Below are 20,947 nucleotides of genomic sequence, written 5' to 3'. Positions count from 1 at the left end.
GGCATAGTGGTTGGCTCAAGTATTTGGATGCATGAGAAGTATTCCCTCTCGATACAAGGTTTAGGCTAGCAAGGTTATTTGAAACAAACACAAGGATGAACCGGTGCAGCAAAACTCACATAAAAGACATATTGAAAACATTATAAGACTCTACACCGTCTTCCTTGTTGTTCAAAACTCAATACTAGAAATTATCTAGACCTTAGAGAAACCAATTATGCAAACCAAATTTTAGTATGCTCTATGTATTCTTCACTAATAGGTGCAAAGTATATGATGCAAGAGCTTAAACATGAGCACAACAATTGCCAAGTATCACATTATCCAAGACATTATAGCAATTTACTACATGTATCATTTTCCAATTCCAACCATATAACAATTTAACGAAGAGGAAACTTCGCCATGAATATTATGAGCTAAGAACACATGTGTTCATATGAACCAGCGGAGCGTGTCTCTCGCCCACACAAGCATGATGTAATCCAATTTATTCAAACAAAAACAAAAACAAAAGCAAACCGACGCTCCAAGCAAAGTACATAAGATGTGACCGAATAAAAATATAGTTTCAAGAGAAGGAACCTGATAATTTATCGATGAAGAAGGGGATGCCTTGGGCATCCCCAAGCTTAGACGCTTGAGTCTTCTTGATATATGCAGGGATGAACCACCGGGGCATCCCCAAGCTTAGACTTTTCACTCTTCTTGATCGTAGTATATCATCCTCCTCTCTTGACCCTTGAAAACTTCCTCCACACCAAACTCGAAACAACTCATTAGAGGGTTAGTGGACAATAAAAATTAACATGTTCAGAGGTGACACAATCATTCTTAACACTTCTGGACATTGCATAAAGCTACTGGACATTAATGGATCAAAGAAATTCATCCAACATAGCAAAAGAGGCAATGCGAAATAAAAGGCAGAATCTGTCAAAACAGAACAGTCCGTAAAGATGGATTTTATTAGGCCACCAGACTTGCTCAAATGAAAATGCTCAAATTGAATGAAAGTTGCGTACATATCTGGGGATCACTCACGTAAATTGGCATAATTTTCTGAGTTACCTACAGAGAATTAGACCAAGATTCGTGACAGCAAAGAAATCTGTTTCTGCGCAGTAATCCAAATCTAGTACTTACTTTACTATCAAAGACTTTACTTGGCACAACAAAACACAAAACTAAGATAAGGAGAGGTTGCTACAGTAGTAAACAACTTCCAAGACACAAATATAAAACAAAGTACTGTAGCAAAATAACACATGGGTTATCTCCCAAGAAGTTCTTTCTTTATAGCCGTTAAGATGGGCTCAGCAGCTTTAATGATGCACTCGCAAGAAATAGTATTTGAAACAAAAGAGAGCATCAAGAGGCAAATTCAAAACACATTTAAGTCTAACATGCTTCCTATGCATAGGAATCTTGTAAATAAACAAGTTCATGAAGAGCAAAGTAACAAGCATAGGAAGATAAAACAAGTATAGCTTCAAAAATTTCAGCACATAGAGAGGTATTTTGGTAACATGAAAATTTCTACAACCATATTTTCCTCTCTCATAATAACTTTCAGTAGCATCATGAGCAAACTCAACAATATAACTATCACATAAAGCATTCTTATCATGAGTCTCATGCATAAAATTATTACTCTCCACATAGGCATAATCAATTTTATTAGTAATAGCGGGACCAAATTCAACAAAGTAGCTATCATTATTATTCTTATCAAGTGTAGGAGGCATAGTATAATCACAACAAAATTTACTCTCCATAGTAGGTGGCACCAAAAGACCACTATCATTATCATCATAAATAGGAGGCAAAGTATCATCACGAGAAAATTTTCTCCTCGATGCTTGGGGGACTAAAAAGATCATGAAAACCAGCTTCCCCAAGCTTAGAACTTTCTATATTATTATCAACAATGGTGTTCAAAGCGTTCATACTAATATTACTACCAGCATGCAAATAAGATTTCATAGGTTTTTTAATTTTTGCATCAAACAATCCATGTTTTAATTCAGGAAATAGAATAAGAAGCTCATTGTTGTCCATTATGCCAAACTAGTGTAAACAAGAAACAAAAGGATGCAATTGCAGGATCTAAAGGAAATAGCTTCGAGCACACACACGACGGCGCCGTAAAAATACTTTACCCGAGACCGTAGTATGAGAGCCTTTTACCTTTCCTCCCCGGCAACGGCGCCAGTAAAAGTGCTTGATGTCTACGGGAGCTTCTATTCTTGTAGACAGTGTTGGGCCTCCAAGAGCGAGAGGTTTGTAGAACAGCAGCAAGTTTCCCTTAAGTGGATTACCCAAGGTTTATCGATCTCAGGGAGGAAGAGGTCAAAGATATCCCTCTCATGCAACCCTGCAACCACAAAGCAAGAAGTCTCTTGTGTCCCCAACACACCTAGTAGGTGCACTAGTTCGGCGAAGAGATAGTGAAATACAGGTGGTATGAATAAACAGTAGCAACGGCACCAGAAAAGTGCTTTGCCCAGGACAGTAAACAAGCAGTAGTAACGCAGCAAGTAGGTAACGCAAGTAAAACAAGTAAACAAGCAGCGATAGCGATATTTAGGAACAAGGCCTAGGGATTACACTTTCACTAGTGGACACTCTCAACATTGATCACATAACAGAATAGATAAATGCATACTCTACACTTTTGTTGGATGATGAACACATTGCGTAGGATTACACGAACCCTCAATGCCGGAGTTAACAAGCTCCACAATAATGCTCATGTTTAAGTAACCTTATAGTGTAAGATAGATCAATAGACTAAACCAAGTACTAGCATAGCATGCACACTGTCACCTTCATGCATATGTAGGAGGAATAGATCACATCAATATTATCATAGCAATAGTTAACTTCGCAATCTACAAGAGATCATGATCATAGCATAAACCAAGTACTAACACGGTGCACGCATCGTCACCTTTGCACACATGCAGGAGGAATAAACTACTTTAATAACAAATCACTAGAGTAGCACATAGATAAATTGTGATACAAAACATGTTGCAATCTTAAAGAGATATAAATAAGCACCTCACTATGCCATTCAATGAGTAAGTATTCTGTGAAATATGGCCTAAGAGACCCACACGGTGCACACACTGTCACCTTTACACACGTGGGACAAGGAGTCTCCGGGAGATCACATAAGTAAAACTCACTTGACTAGCATAATGACATCTAGATTACAAGCATCATCATATGAATCTCAATCATGTAAGGCAGCTCATGAGATTATTGTATTGAAACACATAGGAGAGAGATGAACCACATAGCTACCGGTACAGCCCCGAGCCTCGATGGAGAACTACTCCCTCCTCATGGGAGCAGCAACGGTGATGAAGATGGCGGTGGAGATGGCAGCGGTGTCGATGGAGAAGCCTTCCGGGGCACTTCCCCGCTCCGGCAGGGTGCCGGAACGGAGACTCCTGTCCCCCGGATCTTGGCTTCGCGATGGCGGCGGCTCCGGAAGGTTTTTGTGGTTTTCGTCGAACGCCCCGAGGTTTTTAGGTCGGGGGCTTTATATAGGCGGAGAGGCGGCGCGAGAGGGCTTCCGGGGGGCCCACACCCTAGGGGGCGCCCCCCTTGGCCGCGCGCGGGTGTGGTGTGGTGGCCCTGCCCCCTTCTCTCGGCGGTTCTCGTGTGTTCTGGATGCTTCCGGGTAAAATAGGAACTCGGGCGTTGATTTCGTCCGATTCCGAGAATATTTCGTTACTAGGATTTCTGAAACCAAAAACAGCGAGAAAACGGAACCGGCACTTCGGCATCTTGTTAATAGGTTAGTTCCAGAAAATGCACAAATATGACATAAAGTGTGCATATAACATGTAGATAACATCAATAATGTGGCATGGAACACAAGAAATTATCGATACGTTGGAGACGTATCACTCTCCATATCAAAAACACAAAAAAAAATTTAGTTACTTGCATTTTACTTTTGTTACCATGTCTAGTTCTGCACCTATTACTTCTTCACCTGAGGAATTAGTCTTCACTTTTAAACAAGGGGATGAGGAGAGTTTTAAAGAAGCTTGGTCCAGAATTTTTACTTCTTATCGTAAAGCTGAACCTCAAATGACTCTAAGTTTGCTCCTTAGTAATTTTTATTTTGGTCTTATGATTCGTTATAGATATGCCTTGGATGTCTGTAGTGGGAGGAGATTTCCTTCATTGCAATGGGGATCAAGCTTTTAATGCCATAAAGAAGTTGGTTGCATCACATGATTCAGCTAATAACTTTGATTCAGCCCTTATTAGCATTTATAATAGATTAAACACTCTTGAGACAAGTGCATCTCGCTTGAATGAAAATTATAGATATGTCCGTAACCGTCTTGATCAAGTTTTAGTGAACTCTGAACCTTCATTATGGGATCCTACTATTAAAATTGTTATCGGTGACCAAACTCTTCATGCCAATTGTGATATTATGTCCGAATTTTGCCTAATGCCTAAGAGTATTCATGAATCTTTGAAACTTTGGGGATTCGTTGAAGGGGAGAAGGAATAACTCTTGTTGATAACTCCGTTATAATTCCTAAAGGAATAGCTGCGGGTGTGCATACAACCGTTCTTGGTAGAACAATATCCATTGATTATCTTGTTATTGAATGTGCAGAACAGGACAAATCACACTCTGAAGATCCTCTACCGAAACTATTGGGAGCAGTCATAGATATGGGAGAATGCACCCTAAAATTCACCTCTACACCGGGGGGTAGACATATATTCCCTAAATCAAAGAGTAAGAAAAAGAACAAGAAAGGTAAGGGTAAAGCCCAAGGTAATGTTGATACTCCATCTCTTGATAACACTTGATATACACTTTCTGCGCCTAGGCTGAAAGGCGTTAAAGAAAAGCGCTTATGGGAAACAACCCATGTTTTTACTACAGTACTTTTATTTTATATTTGAGTCTTGGAAGTTGTTACTACTGTAGCAACCTCTCCTTATCTTAGTTTTGTGCATTGTTGTGCCAAGTAAAGTCGTTGATAGTAAGGTTCATAGTAGATTTGGATTATCGCGCAGAAACAGATTTCTTTGCTTGTCGCGAATTTCGACCTGCCTCTCGTAGGTAGCTCGGAAAATATGCCAATTTACGTGCGTGATCCTCGGATATGTACGCAACTTTCATTCAATTTGGGCATTTTCATTTGAGCAAGTCTCGGTGCCTCAATAAAATCCGTCTTTACTGATCGTTCTGTTTTGACAGATTCTGCCTTTTATTTCGCATTGCCTCTTTTGCTATGATGGATGAATTTCTTTGTTCCATTAATGTCCAGTAGCTTTGTGCAATGTCCAAAAGTGTTAAGAATGATTATGTCACCTCTGAACATGTGAATTTTTATTATGCACTAACCCTCTAATGAGTTGTTTCGAGTTTGGTGTGGAGGAAGTTTTCAAGGATCAAGAGAGGAGGATGATACAATATGATCAAGGAGAGTGAAAGCTGTAAGCTTGGGGATGCCCCGGTGGTTCACCCCTGCATATTTTAAGAAGACTCAAGCGTCTAAGCTTGGGGATTCCCAAGGCATCCCCTTCTTCATCGACAACATTATCAGGTTCCTCCCCTGAAACTATATTTTATTCCATCACATCTTTGTGAATCTCACTTGGAGGATAGAACTTAGAATAAAACCGGGGCACAATATCATTCCATTCAAGAGAATCCCCATTATCCAGTAATTTATACCAATGCGCCGCTTTACCGGACAGACGATACGGAGAATAGTTTCTTCCTCACTTCATCCATAGCAATACCTGCACACTTGAATAAACCGCATAATTCATGTAAGAACAAGTAAATGATCTCCGGGGTGGACAGTCCCATCCCCCGTATAACGGTTATCCACTACACGTTCAATAATTTTCATAGGTATTTTGTATGGTATTTCTTCCTTACTCGGCGCCTCATCCACTACCTTTGCAGTAGTAGTAGATTTCCCAATTAAACACTCAAGAGAAGATCTCTCCATAATGAATTATAGCAGAGACAGTAAATAAAATCAGCACAAACAGTAGAAACTTCCCTTACCAATTCCACTTACCAATAGCGCTTCACTCCCCGGCAACGGCGCCGGAAAATAGTCTTGATGACCCACAAGTATAGGGGGTGTATCGTAGTATCTTCGATAAGTAAGAATGTCGATCCCAACGAGGAGCAGAAGGTGTTGACAAGCAGTTTCGATGAAGGATTCACTGTAGATGCACATAGACAAGTATTCAGGGGGTTTTGATGTAACAGATGAATAAAGTACGAGTAAGTAAAGTGCGAGAGAAATAATTGCAGCGAGTGGCCCAATCCTTTTTAGCACAAAGGACAAGCCGGTTTGTTTACTTATAATGACCAAACATTCTCGAGGACACACGGGATTTTAGTCTAGTGCTTTCGCTACATACGGCTAATTAATCTTCATTGTTTTGATAAGTGTTGTGTGGGTGAACCTATGCTAATGTACCGCCCTTTCTAGGACTAATACATACTTGTGATTATACCCCTTGCAAGCATCCGCAACTACAAGAAAGTAATTAAGATAAATCTAACCACAGCCCTTAAACTCGAGATCCTGCTATCCCTCCCGCATCGATATACCAACGGGGGCTCGGGTTTCGTCACTCCGGCAACCCCGCAATTGGCAAACGAGTACAAGATGCATTCCCCTAGGCCCATAAAGGTGAAGTGTCGTGTAGTCGACGTTCACACGACACCACTAGAAGAATAACACCACAACTTAAATATCATAACATTGAATATTACTCAACCATACTTCACTACTAACATTTAGACTTCACCCATGTCCTCAAGAACTAAACGAACTACTCACGAGACATCATATGGAACATGATCAAAGGTGGTATGATAATGAATAACAATCTGAACATAAACCTTGGTTCAACAGTTTCACTCAATAGCATCAATAACTAGTAGAAATCAACACCGGGAGAGTTTCCCCTATCAAACAAACAAGATCAAACCCAAATTGTTACAGCGGTGACGAGGTGCAGCGGTGGAGATGGCGGTGATGATGATGATGATGATGATGGTGATGATGATGGAGATGATGTCCAGCTCGATGACGGTGACGATGGCGTCGATTTCCCCCTCCAGGAGGGAATTTCCCCGGCGGATCTCAGCCTGCCGGAGAGCTCTTTCTCTCTCGGTGTTCTCCGCCCCGCGAGGCGGGCTGTGGCTCTTCGCGATGTACCCCGGAGCTTAGGTTTTCGGGACGAAGGCGTACGCGAAGAAAAGGAGGCGAGAGCGGGCTGTGGGCCCCCTCCTCACGTGGCGGCGCGGCCGGGGCGGGGCCCGCGCCGGCCTATGAGGGGGCCCATGGCGGCCCTCCTCGGCTCCCCCTTCTGGCTCCCTTCGTCATCTGGAAAAATAGGATTTTTCATATAATTTCCGTCAACTGTTGATCTTCCGAAATATTGCATTATGATGGTGCTTTTTCCAGCAGAATCCTGGCTCCGATGCGCGATCCTCCAATAATCATGAAACATGCAAACTAGATGAAATAACATAAGTATCATCTCCAAATATGAAATATATCAATGAATAACAGCAAATTATGATATAAAATAGTGATGCAAATTGGACGTATCAACTCCCCCAAGCTTAGACTTCGCTTGTCCCCAAGCGAAACCGAACTCGGTAAACAGGACCACATGTTTATGGAGTGAAGAGTCGATAAATCAAATACGGACAAGAAGCATCATATTCATTCACACAAGACATTCTAGTAAACAACTTCCTCATATAACTCAACTTGAAACAAGTATAAGGTAATCACAAATAAAGGTGCATAAGAAATCATAGTTGGTGATGGCAAACTTTGTTCTTGGTCAGAGAACAATTAGCAGATTATACTTATCTATTGAGCAGTGCTTTCATATTAGAGCTTATGGTAAACTTTCATACTCAATCATAGTGATCATTGATAACTTTCAAAGCTATATTCATTCAGATAAAACTTGTACTAAACAAGGAAGAGTAAAAGACATGATGAAGCAAATCACGATATAATGGTTTGATCACAACAACTCAAATGCTTGCTTGAGATGGAGGGAAATAGGTTTACCGACTCAACATAAAGTAAAAGACGAGGCCCTTCGCAGAGGGAAGCGAGGATTAAATCATGTGCTAGAGCTTTTTCAGTTTTGAAATCATATAAAGAGAATAAAAGTAAAGTTTTGAGAGGTGTTTGTTGTTGTCAACGAATGGTAGCGGGTACTCTAACCCCCTTGCCAAACAGACCTCCAAAGAGCGGCTCCCATGAAGGACGTTATCTCTACCGGCAAGGTAGATCATCCCTCTTCTCTTTTGTTTACACATGTACTTTAGTTTATTTAAGGATGACACTCCCCCAACCTTTGCTTACACAAGCCATGGCTAACCGAATCCTCGGGTGCCTTCCAACAATCTCATACCATGGAGGAGTGTATATTGCAAAATTAAGTTGCTTACTGATGAATCAGAGCAAAACATGTGAAGAGAATTATTAATGAAAGTCGATTAATTGGGGCTGGGAACTCCGTTGCCAGCTCTTTTTGCAAAATTATAGGATAAGTGGATGAAGCCACTAGTCCATTAGTGGAAGCTGCCTAACAAGAATGAAAGATAAAACACCACATACTTCCTCATGAGCTATAAAACATTGACACAAATAAGAAGTAATAAATTTTGAATTGTTTAAAGGTAGCACATGAAGTATTTAGTTGGAATGGCAGGAAATACCATGAAGTAGGTAGATATGGTGGACACAAATGGCATAGGTTTGGGTTCAGGTTTGGATGCACGAGAAGCATTCCCTCTCAGTATAGGTCTTTGGCTAGCAAGGTTAATTAGCAAGCATAAGAGTTGAGGGAAAAAAGCAAATATACATGTGATAGACATAATCATGTATCTTTCTTGTAAGCACAAACAATTTTAACTTCAGAATAATAAGCTATGAGCTAACAAGAAAGGAAGACAATGAAAAAACTATATATATTTCTCTTTTCTACTTAAACCTCAAGGTGTTGTTTCTATTGACCAATGCTAAGTTTGCCAAAACCAAATAGATTTACTCAAAGCTCCCAAAGTGGTACCAATACTAAAATCAAGATCAATCATATAATAGAAATTGCAAACTAAAATAAGGTGTGCAATATGTAAATGATAAGACTTCTCATTAATATTTCATAACGATAACTCACACCAAGGGATACATAGACAACCAACTAAAGGAGAGATACTTCCATACTGCAACCCATCTTATATGATAACTTCCCTACTCATGATATGACACTACTTGATAGTAAAAAGTAAAAAGGTAATGATGATGTGATACTGCGGCACTCCCCCGAGCTTGGAACAAACCAAGGGGATGCCAATACCGATGATGAATTTGGCGATGGTGGTGATGAACTCCCGTCATCAGACTTCCAAGGAAGAGGCTCTCCATCGACAAACGACATCTTGGTCTCGGCAATCCTGAAACTAGCAGCATGGCTTATGTGTTTAAACCTGTTTTCATACTCACGGTTCGATTCCGAACGTCATAGAGTTGAGCTTGGAGTTTGTTGGTGGTGTCGTGAAGTGAGAGGATGTCGCCCCATAGCTTTGCAGTTTCCTTCTCGTGTTCAGCAATGAGTTCAGACACAATCTTGTGGAAGATATCCACTTCACGCTCGGCCATCTTCTTATAGTTGAAGACCTCTTGTTCTAGCTTCTCCATCCTGTCTTCCAAACTTCCTTCTCCTTTAGGACCCTGGACATCTTTGATCTGCAGCTCCCCATCAACGAGCAGCAACTCCTTGGGATGCATCCTCAGCTCGTCCATGTACAAGTTGTCAAAGTCCTTGCAGGAGCTGTCCTTCGGAGTTTCTGACGAAGACATGACACCTCTAGATCCGAAGCAAATCCTGGCAGAAACAGCTCAAAACAAAACACGTCGAGAAAACGATATACGGACCTCCAGAGGTCCGGGGGATTATATAGCAGGAATTTTTATGTCAAAAGGAAAGTACCAGGTCGAACCGGAGTCGGAAAGGAGCGACGAGGCGGCCAGCTCATAGGGCGGCGCGGGCCAAGGCCTGGCCGCGCCGGCCTATGGGGGCACGCCCTCGTGCGTCTCCTCCACTCCGTTTCGATCTCGTAATTTTTCATATTTTCCAAAAACAGCAAAAACATTGTTCGGAAAGTAAATCGCAAACTTTTTATTACCTGTACTGTTACCTATTCAAAGTCGAGTTCTGGCGGACTGTCAATTTGACCTTTGATGAAAGCCTCCGGTGTTTCCACTTGAATAACATCAACATCTACATTATAAGAATCACCTGAAATATAATGCTTGAGTCTTTGTCCATTCACCATTTGCGTGGCATTGCCTTGGAGAGAACTAATTTTAATTGCTCCTGAACGATACACCTCCTCAACAACATATGGTCCTTCCCATTTCAGAGTAATTTCCACGCAAAGAATCTGAGACGAGACCGATACAATAGGACTTTATCCCCAATATTAAACTCTCTTTTGATAATCCTTCTATCATGCCATTTCTTAACTTTCTCTTTAAAGAGTTTAGCATTTTCATAAGCTTCACTTCTCCATTCATCTAGTGTAACGACCCGGAAAAACCCTATATTAGATTTTTCTCCGCTTCTTGTTTTTTTCCGCGTCGTTCCATAATCATGCATGCATCATATCCATGGTTAGACAAAATAAAGTTATTTTTACAAATCTTGATTGCTTTGTTTCCCCTCTCATATGGGTTTATTAACAATACCCTCCAACCTTTCTTCCTATTTTAAATTAAACCGAGTAAAATTATTAGTTTTGGGAAATGTTTACAAAGGTATTTTTTTTCTTGCATAAAAGTTTCAAATCTATTTTGGCTTCACCTTTCAAAATTCTACATCCTTGCTTCCTATCTTCATTCTTTATCTTGCTCTGTGTTCTTCATGTTTTTCTGTAAACTTCAGAAAATAAAGGAGCGGCCTTCTTCTAATCTGGCTTATACCTTTCCCATCAGCTCAACTTCTTTATTTCTTTCTCCCACCGAAGCATGCAGGAGCCCAGCTAGCCTATCTTTTCTCACCCGGCAGCCCATTCTTTCTTTGCACATCTTTGCTCCAGCCCACCTTCTTTCACACGACTGCGCCTTCGTCTTCGTACGGACGCGCATCGAGCGGAGCCACGTACCCCCTACCTGATCGATGGGACATCCATCGCTTCTCCGCTCCTCCATAAAAAGGACCCCGGCGCAAGCCCTGCTACCCTAGCAGCTTCCTCCCTGCCGCCGCCACTCTGCTCGTTGCTTCTCCTCTCGCTCGACTCCAATCGCTCACAGCACAACATCTCCCGCAGGCATCAAGCGCGAGCACGTCCTCGAAGCCTCACGCGAGCACCAGCAAGGTCCCTACTTCACCTCCGGCCCTGCCTCCATCGACGTCCACGACGACCGAGCGCGGCCGCCGTCGACGACCTCGTTTCCGGCCGCCGCGTCAGCAGCAGCCTACAACCGTCGACGTTCGCTCCAGGAGCTCATGCTCAACGCGCATCTGCTCTCCGCTGTCTCCGTCACGGACATCATCATTTCAGCGCGACGGCCAGGTTCTGCACCACGTCGCTCCGTGTCCGCCGGCATGTCGTTCGTTCCGGCCTTCTCCATCCTCGCTTCAAGGTCATCGTCCGCGTCGGCTCCCGTGTTGGCCAAGTCCAAGGCGTGGCCTTTCCTGGTGAAAAGCTGGCGCATCATCTACTCCTTCGACAAGATCACGTACACAGCGTGTTGGTATCTTGCTTGTATCTCTATCCTGGGAGCTCGTATTCGTTTTCCGTTCCAGGCAGAAACGTGATGTTTTGCTGTTTGTTGGCTGTGTCAATGGCAGCCGGATCTGCGTCGTCCGATCGTCGCTGCCGGCCGGCCACCTGGTACAGGTCTTCGTCTTGGTCCATCTCAAGAAGTGTCGCGGCTGCTCTTGATCAAATCCATGCTGTAGCCGTCCAGTTCTCTTCCTGTGTATGCAATCATGCGAATCTTTGCTTCCAATCCTGTTGCATGCAAAAGCCTATTTTTGCTTATTCTATTTCTCTGTCTGCTGACAGCTGGGTCCCAAGCGTCGGTGTCCTGTGCTATCTTCCATCCGGTGAGAAAAAGATCAACATCCAGCGCCCAGTCAGCGGCCCTGGCCCCGCAAGTCAGCCCCTGTGGCTAGAACCTCCTCGGTATAAAGCGCTTTTCTCTATTTTCTGAAAATTGCAGAATGTGTTCAAATCTTGCATAATTCATATCTTTTGAAGCGTAAATCAAAACACAACATTTTATATACGAAAGTTGCTCAGAAAGATATGAGGAACATGAATATGCCATTCATATACCTGTTTGCATCTCGCATCATGTCATGACGTGATAGTTCGTGTATGTTCACCTAACATATATGCGGAGTATTTCGGATGTCCACCTAAGGTTTTCCTCGCCCCGTTTAATATTGAAGTAGCGCACCCTTGCCATGTTCGCCATGCTATTCAACACTTAAATTTGCCGGTAGAAATGCAACTCCAACCTAATTTGTTTGTTCGGGTTCCGACTTCGTTTAAATTGGATAAGTTGCATCGCATCCTATCTGCCATGTCATGCATGCCTGCATTTGATCATGCTGGTTCTTCTTCCCTAGTAGTAAGACTTGCACCCGTTGTTTGTCCAGCATTTGTTTCTTTTCGGATAGGATCACGAAGTGTTGATGTGAGATACGACGAGTTCTCCGATAAGTTCTTCTGCAGCTTTTCACAGGCGAGCCCTCTCTCTTCACCTATTTACTCTCCCCCTCGCACTGCTATCCTTATGTTGCGATTCTTTATCGAGTCACGCATCCTATTCCACTTGTTTACCATAATAATCCTATATGTATCATTCCTTAACCATAGCCGTTGCTTGATGTTTGAGCCTTGCGAGTCGTAGGCGTGTTTAGGCTCTGTTGTTTATCTCGATTTTGTTATCGGGATATGTTGGGTTGTTGGGAGGTTATCACATGCTATATCAGTTGTTGGAGATACACATGCTTTACTTAATTGTTAACAACTAAAATTGTAAGCAGAGGCATATGTGAGCCCCTTTGCGAAAGCATCGGAACTTTGACTCGCTAATGTCCCCTAGGACCCGAGTTCTTGTTATCTGTTCCGAGATTGAGCGCTCTACCCATGCGTGGGGACGATTATTGGGACCCCCATCACCCATTACCTTTTCTCAAGTCGGTTGAAAAGGGAGCCACAACCTTGGTTTTATTTGCCTATGCCATGTATGCCATGCTTTACTTACTGTTGCCTTCGGGTGTTTACTTCTGTTGCCTTCGAGTGTTTATATTCGTACTCGTACCTTGCGGGACGTTTAGCGAAGCGTGTGGTTTGCACGCCTAGCCGCTGGCGCAAACCTCCGAGTCCGCTTCGGAGTACGTGCCGGACTTCGTCACGGGTAGCTTAGTTGGGTGGCTCCCCTAGACTTTCTTGTTGAACTGGGAACGGTCTTGTTGTGAGACATCCACCTGTCGTAAGTGGGTTCGAGCATGCGTATGGTTACATTTGGGCAACCCCTGCGAGGTGTACATCTTATCGATAAGCCGTGTCCGCGGTTATGGACGACTTGGAATTGTATAGCTTGATCATAGAACAACTTACACCTTTATGTTGATGCTAATAATTTGCTAATAACTTGCATAGTAATATAGAATTATTACCATGGCTACCTAATAAAACTTGTCCACCGTTGAGTGCCTTTTACATTGCCTCTTCGCAATTGTTGAAGGGGATATGTGTATTTGGTTGGGTTATGTTTGTGTAGTATTTGTCTGTTACCTTATGCGCTCTCTCATCTTCTCTGAGTAGACGGATGTTGTAGCGTGTCTCTATTGGTTATAGTTTTCGTCGCCGCTAAACCTACCATATAGCCCCGAGCGATATATATTTATACTCGCTCGGCGAGCATAGCCATTTCCAGTCTCGCTAAGTACGTGCCGGAGTTCGTTCCTTGGTACTTACTCTCGCCTTTTCCCTTTCTCTTTTGCTTCCTCCCTTTTGTCGGCAACCGATGGCCCGACTTTGACAGGTACGAGATGACGATGTTAGCAAGGTTACCCTTCCGGCTTGGCCCAGGCGGGGTTATGGACGCCATTGGTTATCTTCGGGACTCTTAGTCCAATTTGTATCTTGTCCGGTACTCGGACGTATTCGATCTTTCGTATGATTTGGATCTTTGTATTGTATATTTGTATCTTGACTCGTTGGAGTTGTTGTTGTAATATATGTATCTTGTGGGCTCTATTGTAATCCTGTTGTAATTTTACCGCTCGTGTTAATTCCTCTGGCATCACGTGTGTGATTCTTCGCGCACGTCATGTCGGAGGGCGTCTCGAATCGATATCGTGCGGATTTCGGCGGGATCAGCTGGAATCCTCATGGTACCGGTTCCGGGGTGTCACAAGTTGGTATCAGAGCTCAGGTTGCGGTACCCCACTAGTCCAGCCTTTAGGATAACCTTGCCAACGGTCGTTAAGTTTAGAGTGTCAAAACCTATTTTCTAAAATCCGTTGGATAGATCTGATTAGTTCTGATTTTTCTCCTTATCTCTAATCTTGCTCCTCTTATCTTTGCGATTTTGAGTCTTCTCCCTTATCTGAGTTTCTCTGAGTCTTAGGTTCCGACGCGGGTTGGACGATCTTTGCCCCTCACCTATTAGGTCCGATCTTCGGTGATCCCGACGGAAGCGCATCATCAACAGCGGAACAACGACTTCTTGTTAGTGGTGTCGCCCGAACAACATGGAGCAAGAATTCTTGTTAGTGGTGTCGAGGAGATCGACATGCCGCCAGAAGACCCGATAGTTCACCTCTCTCCCCCGTACCTTGAGGTGGAACCTCGGGGCGAGGTTCCTTGTTAGTGGTGTCGATTGTAACGACCCGGAAAAACCCTATATTAGATTTTTCTCCGCTTCTTGTTTTTTTTCGCGTCGTTCCATAATCATGCATGCATCATATTCATGGTTAGACAAAATAAAGTTATTTTTATAAATCTTGATTGCTTTGTTTCCCCTCTCATATGGGTTTATTAACAATACCCTCCAACCTTTCTTCCTATTTTAAATTAAACCGAGTAAAATTATTAGTTTTGGGAAATGTTTACAAAGGTATTTTTTTTCTTGCATAAAAGTTTCAAATCTATTTTGGCTTCACCTTTCAAAATTCTACATCCTTGCTTCCTATCTTCATTCTTTATCTTGCTCTGTGTTCTTCATGTTTTTCTGTAAACTTCAGAAAATAAAGGAGCGGCCTTCTTCTAATCTGGCTTATACCTTTCCCATCAGCTCAACTTCTTTATTTCTTTCTCCCACCGAAGCATGCAGGAGCCCAGCTAGCCTATTTTCTTCTCACCCGGCAGCCCATTCTTTCTTTGCACATCCTTGCTCCAGCCCACGTTCTTTCACGCGACTGCGACTTCGTTTTCGTACGGACGCGCATCGAGCGGAGCCACGTACCCCCTACCTGATCGATGGGACATCCATCGCTTCTCCGCTCCTCCATAAAAAGGACCCCGGCGCAAGCCCTGCTACCCTAGCAGCTTCCTCCCTGCCGCCGCCACTCTGCTCGTTGCTTCTCCTCTCGCTCGACTCCAATCGCTCACAGCACAACATCTCCCGCAGGCATCAAGCGCGAGCACGTCCTCGAAGCCTCACGCGAGCACCAGCAAGGTCCCTACTTCACCTCCGGCCCTGCCTCCATCGACGTCCACGACGACCGAGCGCGGCCGCCGTCGACGACCTCGTTTCCGGCCGCCGCGTCAGCAGCAGCCTACAACCGTCGACGTTCGCTCCAGGAGCTCATGCTCAACGCGCATCTGCTCTCCGCTGTCTCCGTCACGGACATCATCATTTCAGCGCGACGGCCAGGTTCTGCACCACGTCGCTCCGTGTCCGCCGGCATGTCGTTCGTTCCGGCCTTCTCCATCCTCGCTTCAAGGTCATCGTCCGCGTCGGCTCCCGTGTTGGCCAAGTCCAAGGCGTGTCCTTTCCTGGTGAAAAGCTGGCGCATCATCTACTCCTTCGACAAGATCGCGTGCACAGCGTGTTGGTATCTTGCTTGTATCTCTATCCTGGGAGCTCGTATTCGTTTTCCGTTCCAGGCAGAAACGTGATGTTTTGCTGTTTGTTGGCTGTGTCAATGGCAGCCGGATCTGCGTCGTCCGATCGTCGCTGCCGGCCGGCCACCTGGTACAGGTCTTCGTCTTGGTCCATCTCAAGAAGTGTCGCGGCTGCTCTTGATCAAATCCATGCTGTAGCCGTCCAGTTCTCTTCCTGTGTATGCAATCATGCGAATCTTTGCTTCCAATCCTGTTGCATGCAAAAGCCTATTTTTGCTTATTCTATTTCTCTGTCTGCTGACAGCTGGGTCCCAAGCGTCGGTGTCCTGTGCTATCTTCCATCCGGTGAGAAAAAGATCAACATCCAGCGCCCAGTCAGCGGCCCTGGCCCCGCAAGTCAGCCCCTGTGGCTAGAACCTCCTCGGTATAAAGCGCTTTTCTCTATTTTCTGAAAATTGCAGAATGTGTTCAAATCTTGCATAATTCATATCTTTTGAAGCGTAAATCAAAACACAACATTTTATATACGAAAATTGCTCAGAAAAATATGATGAACATGAATATGCCATCCATATACCTGCTTGCATCTTGCTGCATGTCATGACGTGATAGTTCGTGTATGTTCACCTCACATATATGCGGAGTATTTCGGAATTCCACCTAAGGTTTTCCTCGCCCCGTTTAATATTGAAGTAGCGCACCCTTGCCATGTTCTGCCATGCTATTCAACACTTAAATTTGCCGGTAGAAATGCAACTCCAACCTAATTTGTTTGTTCGGGGTTCCGACTCCGTTTAAATTGGATAAGTGCATCGCATCCTATCTGCCATGTCATGCATGCCTGCATTTGATCATGCTGGTTCTTCTTCCCTAGTAGTAAGACTTGCACCCGTTGTTTGTCCAGCATTTGTTTCTTTTCGGATAGGATCACGAAGTGTTGATGTGAGATACGACGAGTTCTCCGACAAGTTCTTCTGCTGGCTTTTCACGAGCGAGCCCTCTCTCTTCACCTATTTACTCTCCCTCGCATTGCTATCCTTATGTTGCGATTCTTTATCGAGTCACGCATCCTATTCCACTTGTTTACCATAATAATCCTATATGTATCATTCCTTAACCATAGCCGTTGCTTGATGTTTGAGCCTTGCGAGTCGTAGGCGTGTTTAGGCTTCGTTGTTTATCTCGATTTTGTTATCGGGATATGTTGGGTTGTTGGGAGGTTATCACATGCTATATCGATTGTTGGAGATACACATGCTTTACTTAATTGTTAACAACTAAAATTGTAAGCGAGAGGCATATGTGAGCCCTTTGCGAAAGCATCGGAACTTTGACTCGCTAATGTCCCCTAGGACCCGAGTTCTTGTTATCCGTCTCGAGATTGAGCGCTCTACCCATGCGTGGGGACGATTGTGGGACCCCCTCACCCATTACCTTTTCTCAAGTCGGTTGAAAAGGGAGCCACAACCTTGGTTTTATTTGCCTATGCCATGTATGCCATGCTTTACTTACTCGTTGCCTTCGGGTGTTTACTTCCTGTTGCCTTCGGGTGTTTATATTCATGTATTGTACCTTGCGGGACGTTTAGCGAAGCGTGTGGTTTGCACGCCTAGCCGCTGGCGCAAACCTCCGAGTCCGCTTCGAGATGCGGCCGGACTTCGTCACGGGTAGCTTAGTTGGGTGGCCCCCTAGACTTTCTTGTTGAACTGGGAACGGTCTTGTTGTGAGACATCCACCTGTCGTAAGTGGGTCGAGCATGCGTATGGTTACATTTGGGCAACCCCACGAGGTGTACATCTTATCGATAAGCCGTGTCCGCGGTTATGGACGACTTGGAATTGTATAGCTTGATCATAGAACAACTTACACCTTTATGTTGATGCTAATAATTTGCTAATAACTTGCGTAGTAATATAGCATTATTACCATGGCTACCTAATAAAACTTGTCCACCGTTGAGTGCCTTTTACATTGCCTCTTCGCAATTGTTGAAGGGGATATGTGTATTTGGTTGGGTTATGTTTGTGTAGTATTTATACTGTTACCTTATGCGCTCTCTCATCTTCTCCGAGTAGACGGATGTTGTAGCGTGTCTCTATTGGTTATAGTTTTGCTTGCCGCTAAACCTACCATATAGCCCTGGGCGATATATATTTATACTCGCTCGGCGAGCATAGCCATTTCCGGTCTCGCTAAGTACGTGCGGAGTTCGTTCCTTGGTACTTACTCTCGCCTTTTCCCTTTCTCTTTTGCTTCCTCCCTTTTGTCGCAACCGATGGCCCGACTTTGACGAGTACGAGATGACGATGTTAGCAAGGTTACCCTTCGGCTTGGCACGGGCAGGGTTATGGACGCCACTGGTTATCTTCAGGACTCTTAGTCCAATTTGTATCTTGTCCGTACTCGGACGTATTCGATCTTTTGTATGATTTGGATCTTTGTATTGTATATTTGTATCTTGACTCGTTGGAGTTGTTGTTGTAATATATGTATCTTGTGGGCTCTATTGTAATCCTGTTGTAATTTTACCGCTCGTGTTAATTCCTCTGGCATCACGTGTGTGATTCTTCGCGCACGTCGTGTCGGAGGGCGTCTCTGAATCGATATCGTGCGGATTTCGGCGGGATCGCTGGAATCCTCATGGTACCGGTTCCGGGGCGTCACATCTAGAGAACTTAATTGCAGCAGCCTCTTATTACCGGCTAGTTTAGGATCTTTATTCAGTTCTCTAACAGCCCAATAAGCTTTGTGCTCTAGTTCTAAAGGTAAATGACAAGCTTTTCCATAAACCATTTTATAAGGTGACATTCCCATGGGGTTTTTATAAGCAGTTCTATAAGCCCATAGTGCTTCCTTCAATTTACTAGCCCAATTCTTTCTAGTTTTATTAACGGTCTTTTACAAGATAGATTTAATTTCTCTATTTGATAGTTCTACTTGCCCACTAGTTTGAGGATGATAAGCGTGAAGCAATTCTATGATTAATACCATATTTAGCAAGAGTTTTTCTAAAACCGCCATGAATAAAATGAGAACCTCCATCTCGTCATAATATATCTAGGCACTCCAAATCTAGGAAAAATAATGTCTAAAAGCATTCTTAAAGAGGTCTCACCATCAGCACTTTTTGTAGGTATGGCTTCCACCCATTTAGTAACATAATCAACATCAACAAGTATATGAGTGTTACCTTCTGAAGAGGGAAAAGGTCCCATGAAGTCAAATCCCCAACAATCAAATGGTTCAATAACAAGAGTATAATTCATAGGCATTTCATTGCGTCTAGAGATATTACCAACCCTTTGACATTCATCACAAGATAAAATAAACTTCCTTGCATCTTTGAAGAGAGTTGGCCAATAAAACCTGATTGTAGAACCTTTTGCGCGGTTCTATCTCCGGCGTGATGTCCTCCATAAGCACTACCATGACATTTACTCAATATCTCTTGTTGTTCATATTCGGGAACACACCTTCGCAGAATACCATCCACTCCTTCTTTATATAAGTGTGGGTCATCCCAAAAATAATGCCTCAAGTCATAAAAGAATTTCCTCCTTTGCTGAGCTAAAAAGGTTGGAGGCAAGTACTTGGAAACAATAAAGTTAGCATAATCAGCATACCAAGGACTGTCTCGCGAGCTCACATTTATTACAGCCAATTGTTCATTTGGAAAACTATCATTAACGAGAACAGGATCATAAGCAATATTTTCCAATCTAGACAAATTATCAAGCAACGGGATTATCAGCACCTTTCCTATCTACAATATGTAAATCAAATTCTTGCAAAAGAAGTACCCATCTAATAAGTCTCGGTTTAGCATCTTTCTTTGTCATAAGATATCTAATTGCAACATGATCAGTATGAATTGTAACTTTTGAATCAACGATATAAGATCTAAATTTATCACAAGCAAAGACTACAGCTAACAATTATTTTTCAGTTGTAGCATAATTTCTTTGAGCAGCATCAAGAGTTTTACTAGCATAATGAATAACATTCACTTTTTTATCTACTCGCTGTCCAAGAACAAGCACTATAGCAAAATCACTAGCATCACACATAATTTCAAATGGTAAGTTCCAATCGGGAGGTTCAACTATAGGAGCAGTTGTTAAGGCTTTCTTTAGAGTTTCAAAAGCTTCCTTACAATCATCATCAAAAACAAAAGGTACATCTTTTTGAAGAAGATTAGTAAGAGGCTTTGAAATCTTAGAAAAATCTTTAATAAATCTCCTATAAAACCCAGGCATGACCAAGAACACTACGAATATCTTTAACATCCCTAGGATAGGGCATCTTCTCAATTGCTTCAACTTTAGCTCTATCAACTTCAATACCTCTCTCGGAAATTTTATGTCCCAATACAATTCCTTCATTAACCATAAAGTGGCATTTCTCCCAATTAAGAACAAGGTTAGTTTCTTCACATCTCTGCAAAACTTTATCAAGGTTTCGCAGGGAATTATCAAAAGAATTTCCATAGACGGAAAAATCGTCCATGAATATCTCTACAATACTCTCACAAAAGCCATGCAAAATAGCAGACATGCATCTTTGAAAAGTAGCAGGAGCATTACATAAACCAAAAGGCATACGTCTATAAGCATAAGTTCCATAGGGACAAGTGAAAGTGGTTTTCTCTTGATCTTTAGTTTTAACAGCAATTTGTGAAAACCTAGAATAACCGTCAAGAAAGCAAAAATGAGTATTTTTAGATAACCTTTCTAACATTTGATCAATAAAAGGCAAAGGGTAATGATCTTTCTTAGTAACTGATGACCCACAAGTATAGGGGAT

The 20,947-nt window shown here is 43.0% G+C and overlaps 2 protein-coding genes across 2 annotated transcripts; both read left to right on the top strand.

The window, feature by feature from the left end:
- Positions 1-11,580: 11,580 nt before the first annotated feature.
- Positions 11,581-12,240, top strand: LOC124682797. The gene is made up of 3 exons (XM_047217410.1): positions 11,581-11,806; positions 11,908-12,038; positions 12,125-12,240. The coding sequence occupies exons 1-3, from the start codon at positions 11,662-11,664 to the stop codon at positions 12,167-12,169; spliced, it is 321 nt and encodes a 106-aa protein (XP_047073366.1). The 5' UTR covers positions 11,581-11,661; the 3' UTR covers positions 12,170-12,240.
- Positions 12,241-15,904: 3,664 nt separating this feature from the next.
- LOC124682796 lies at positions 15,905-16,564 on the top strand. Its single transcript, XM_047217409.1, has 3 exons — positions 15,905-16,130; positions 16,232-16,362; positions 16,449-16,564. Exons 1-3 carry the CDS (start codon positions 15,986-15,988, stop codon positions 16,491-16,493), a joined length of 321 nt encoding a protein of 106 aa, XP_047073365.1. The 5' UTR covers positions 15,905-15,985; the 3' UTR covers positions 16,494-16,564.
- The last annotated feature ends 4,383 nt before the right edge of the window (positions 16,565-20,947 follow it).

Source organism: Lolium rigidum, chromosome 1 (assembly GCF_022539505.1).
Source record: "Lolium rigidum isolate FL_2022 chromosome 1, APGP_CSIRO_Lrig_0.1, whole genome shotgun sequence".
NCBI classification, from domain to species: domain Eukaryota; kingdom Viridiplantae; phylum Streptophyta; class Magnoliopsida; order Poales; family Poaceae; genus Lolium; species Lolium rigidum.
Note: the sequence above shows the minus strand (reverse complement) of the source record. Positions and strands in the feature narration are given on the sequence as shown.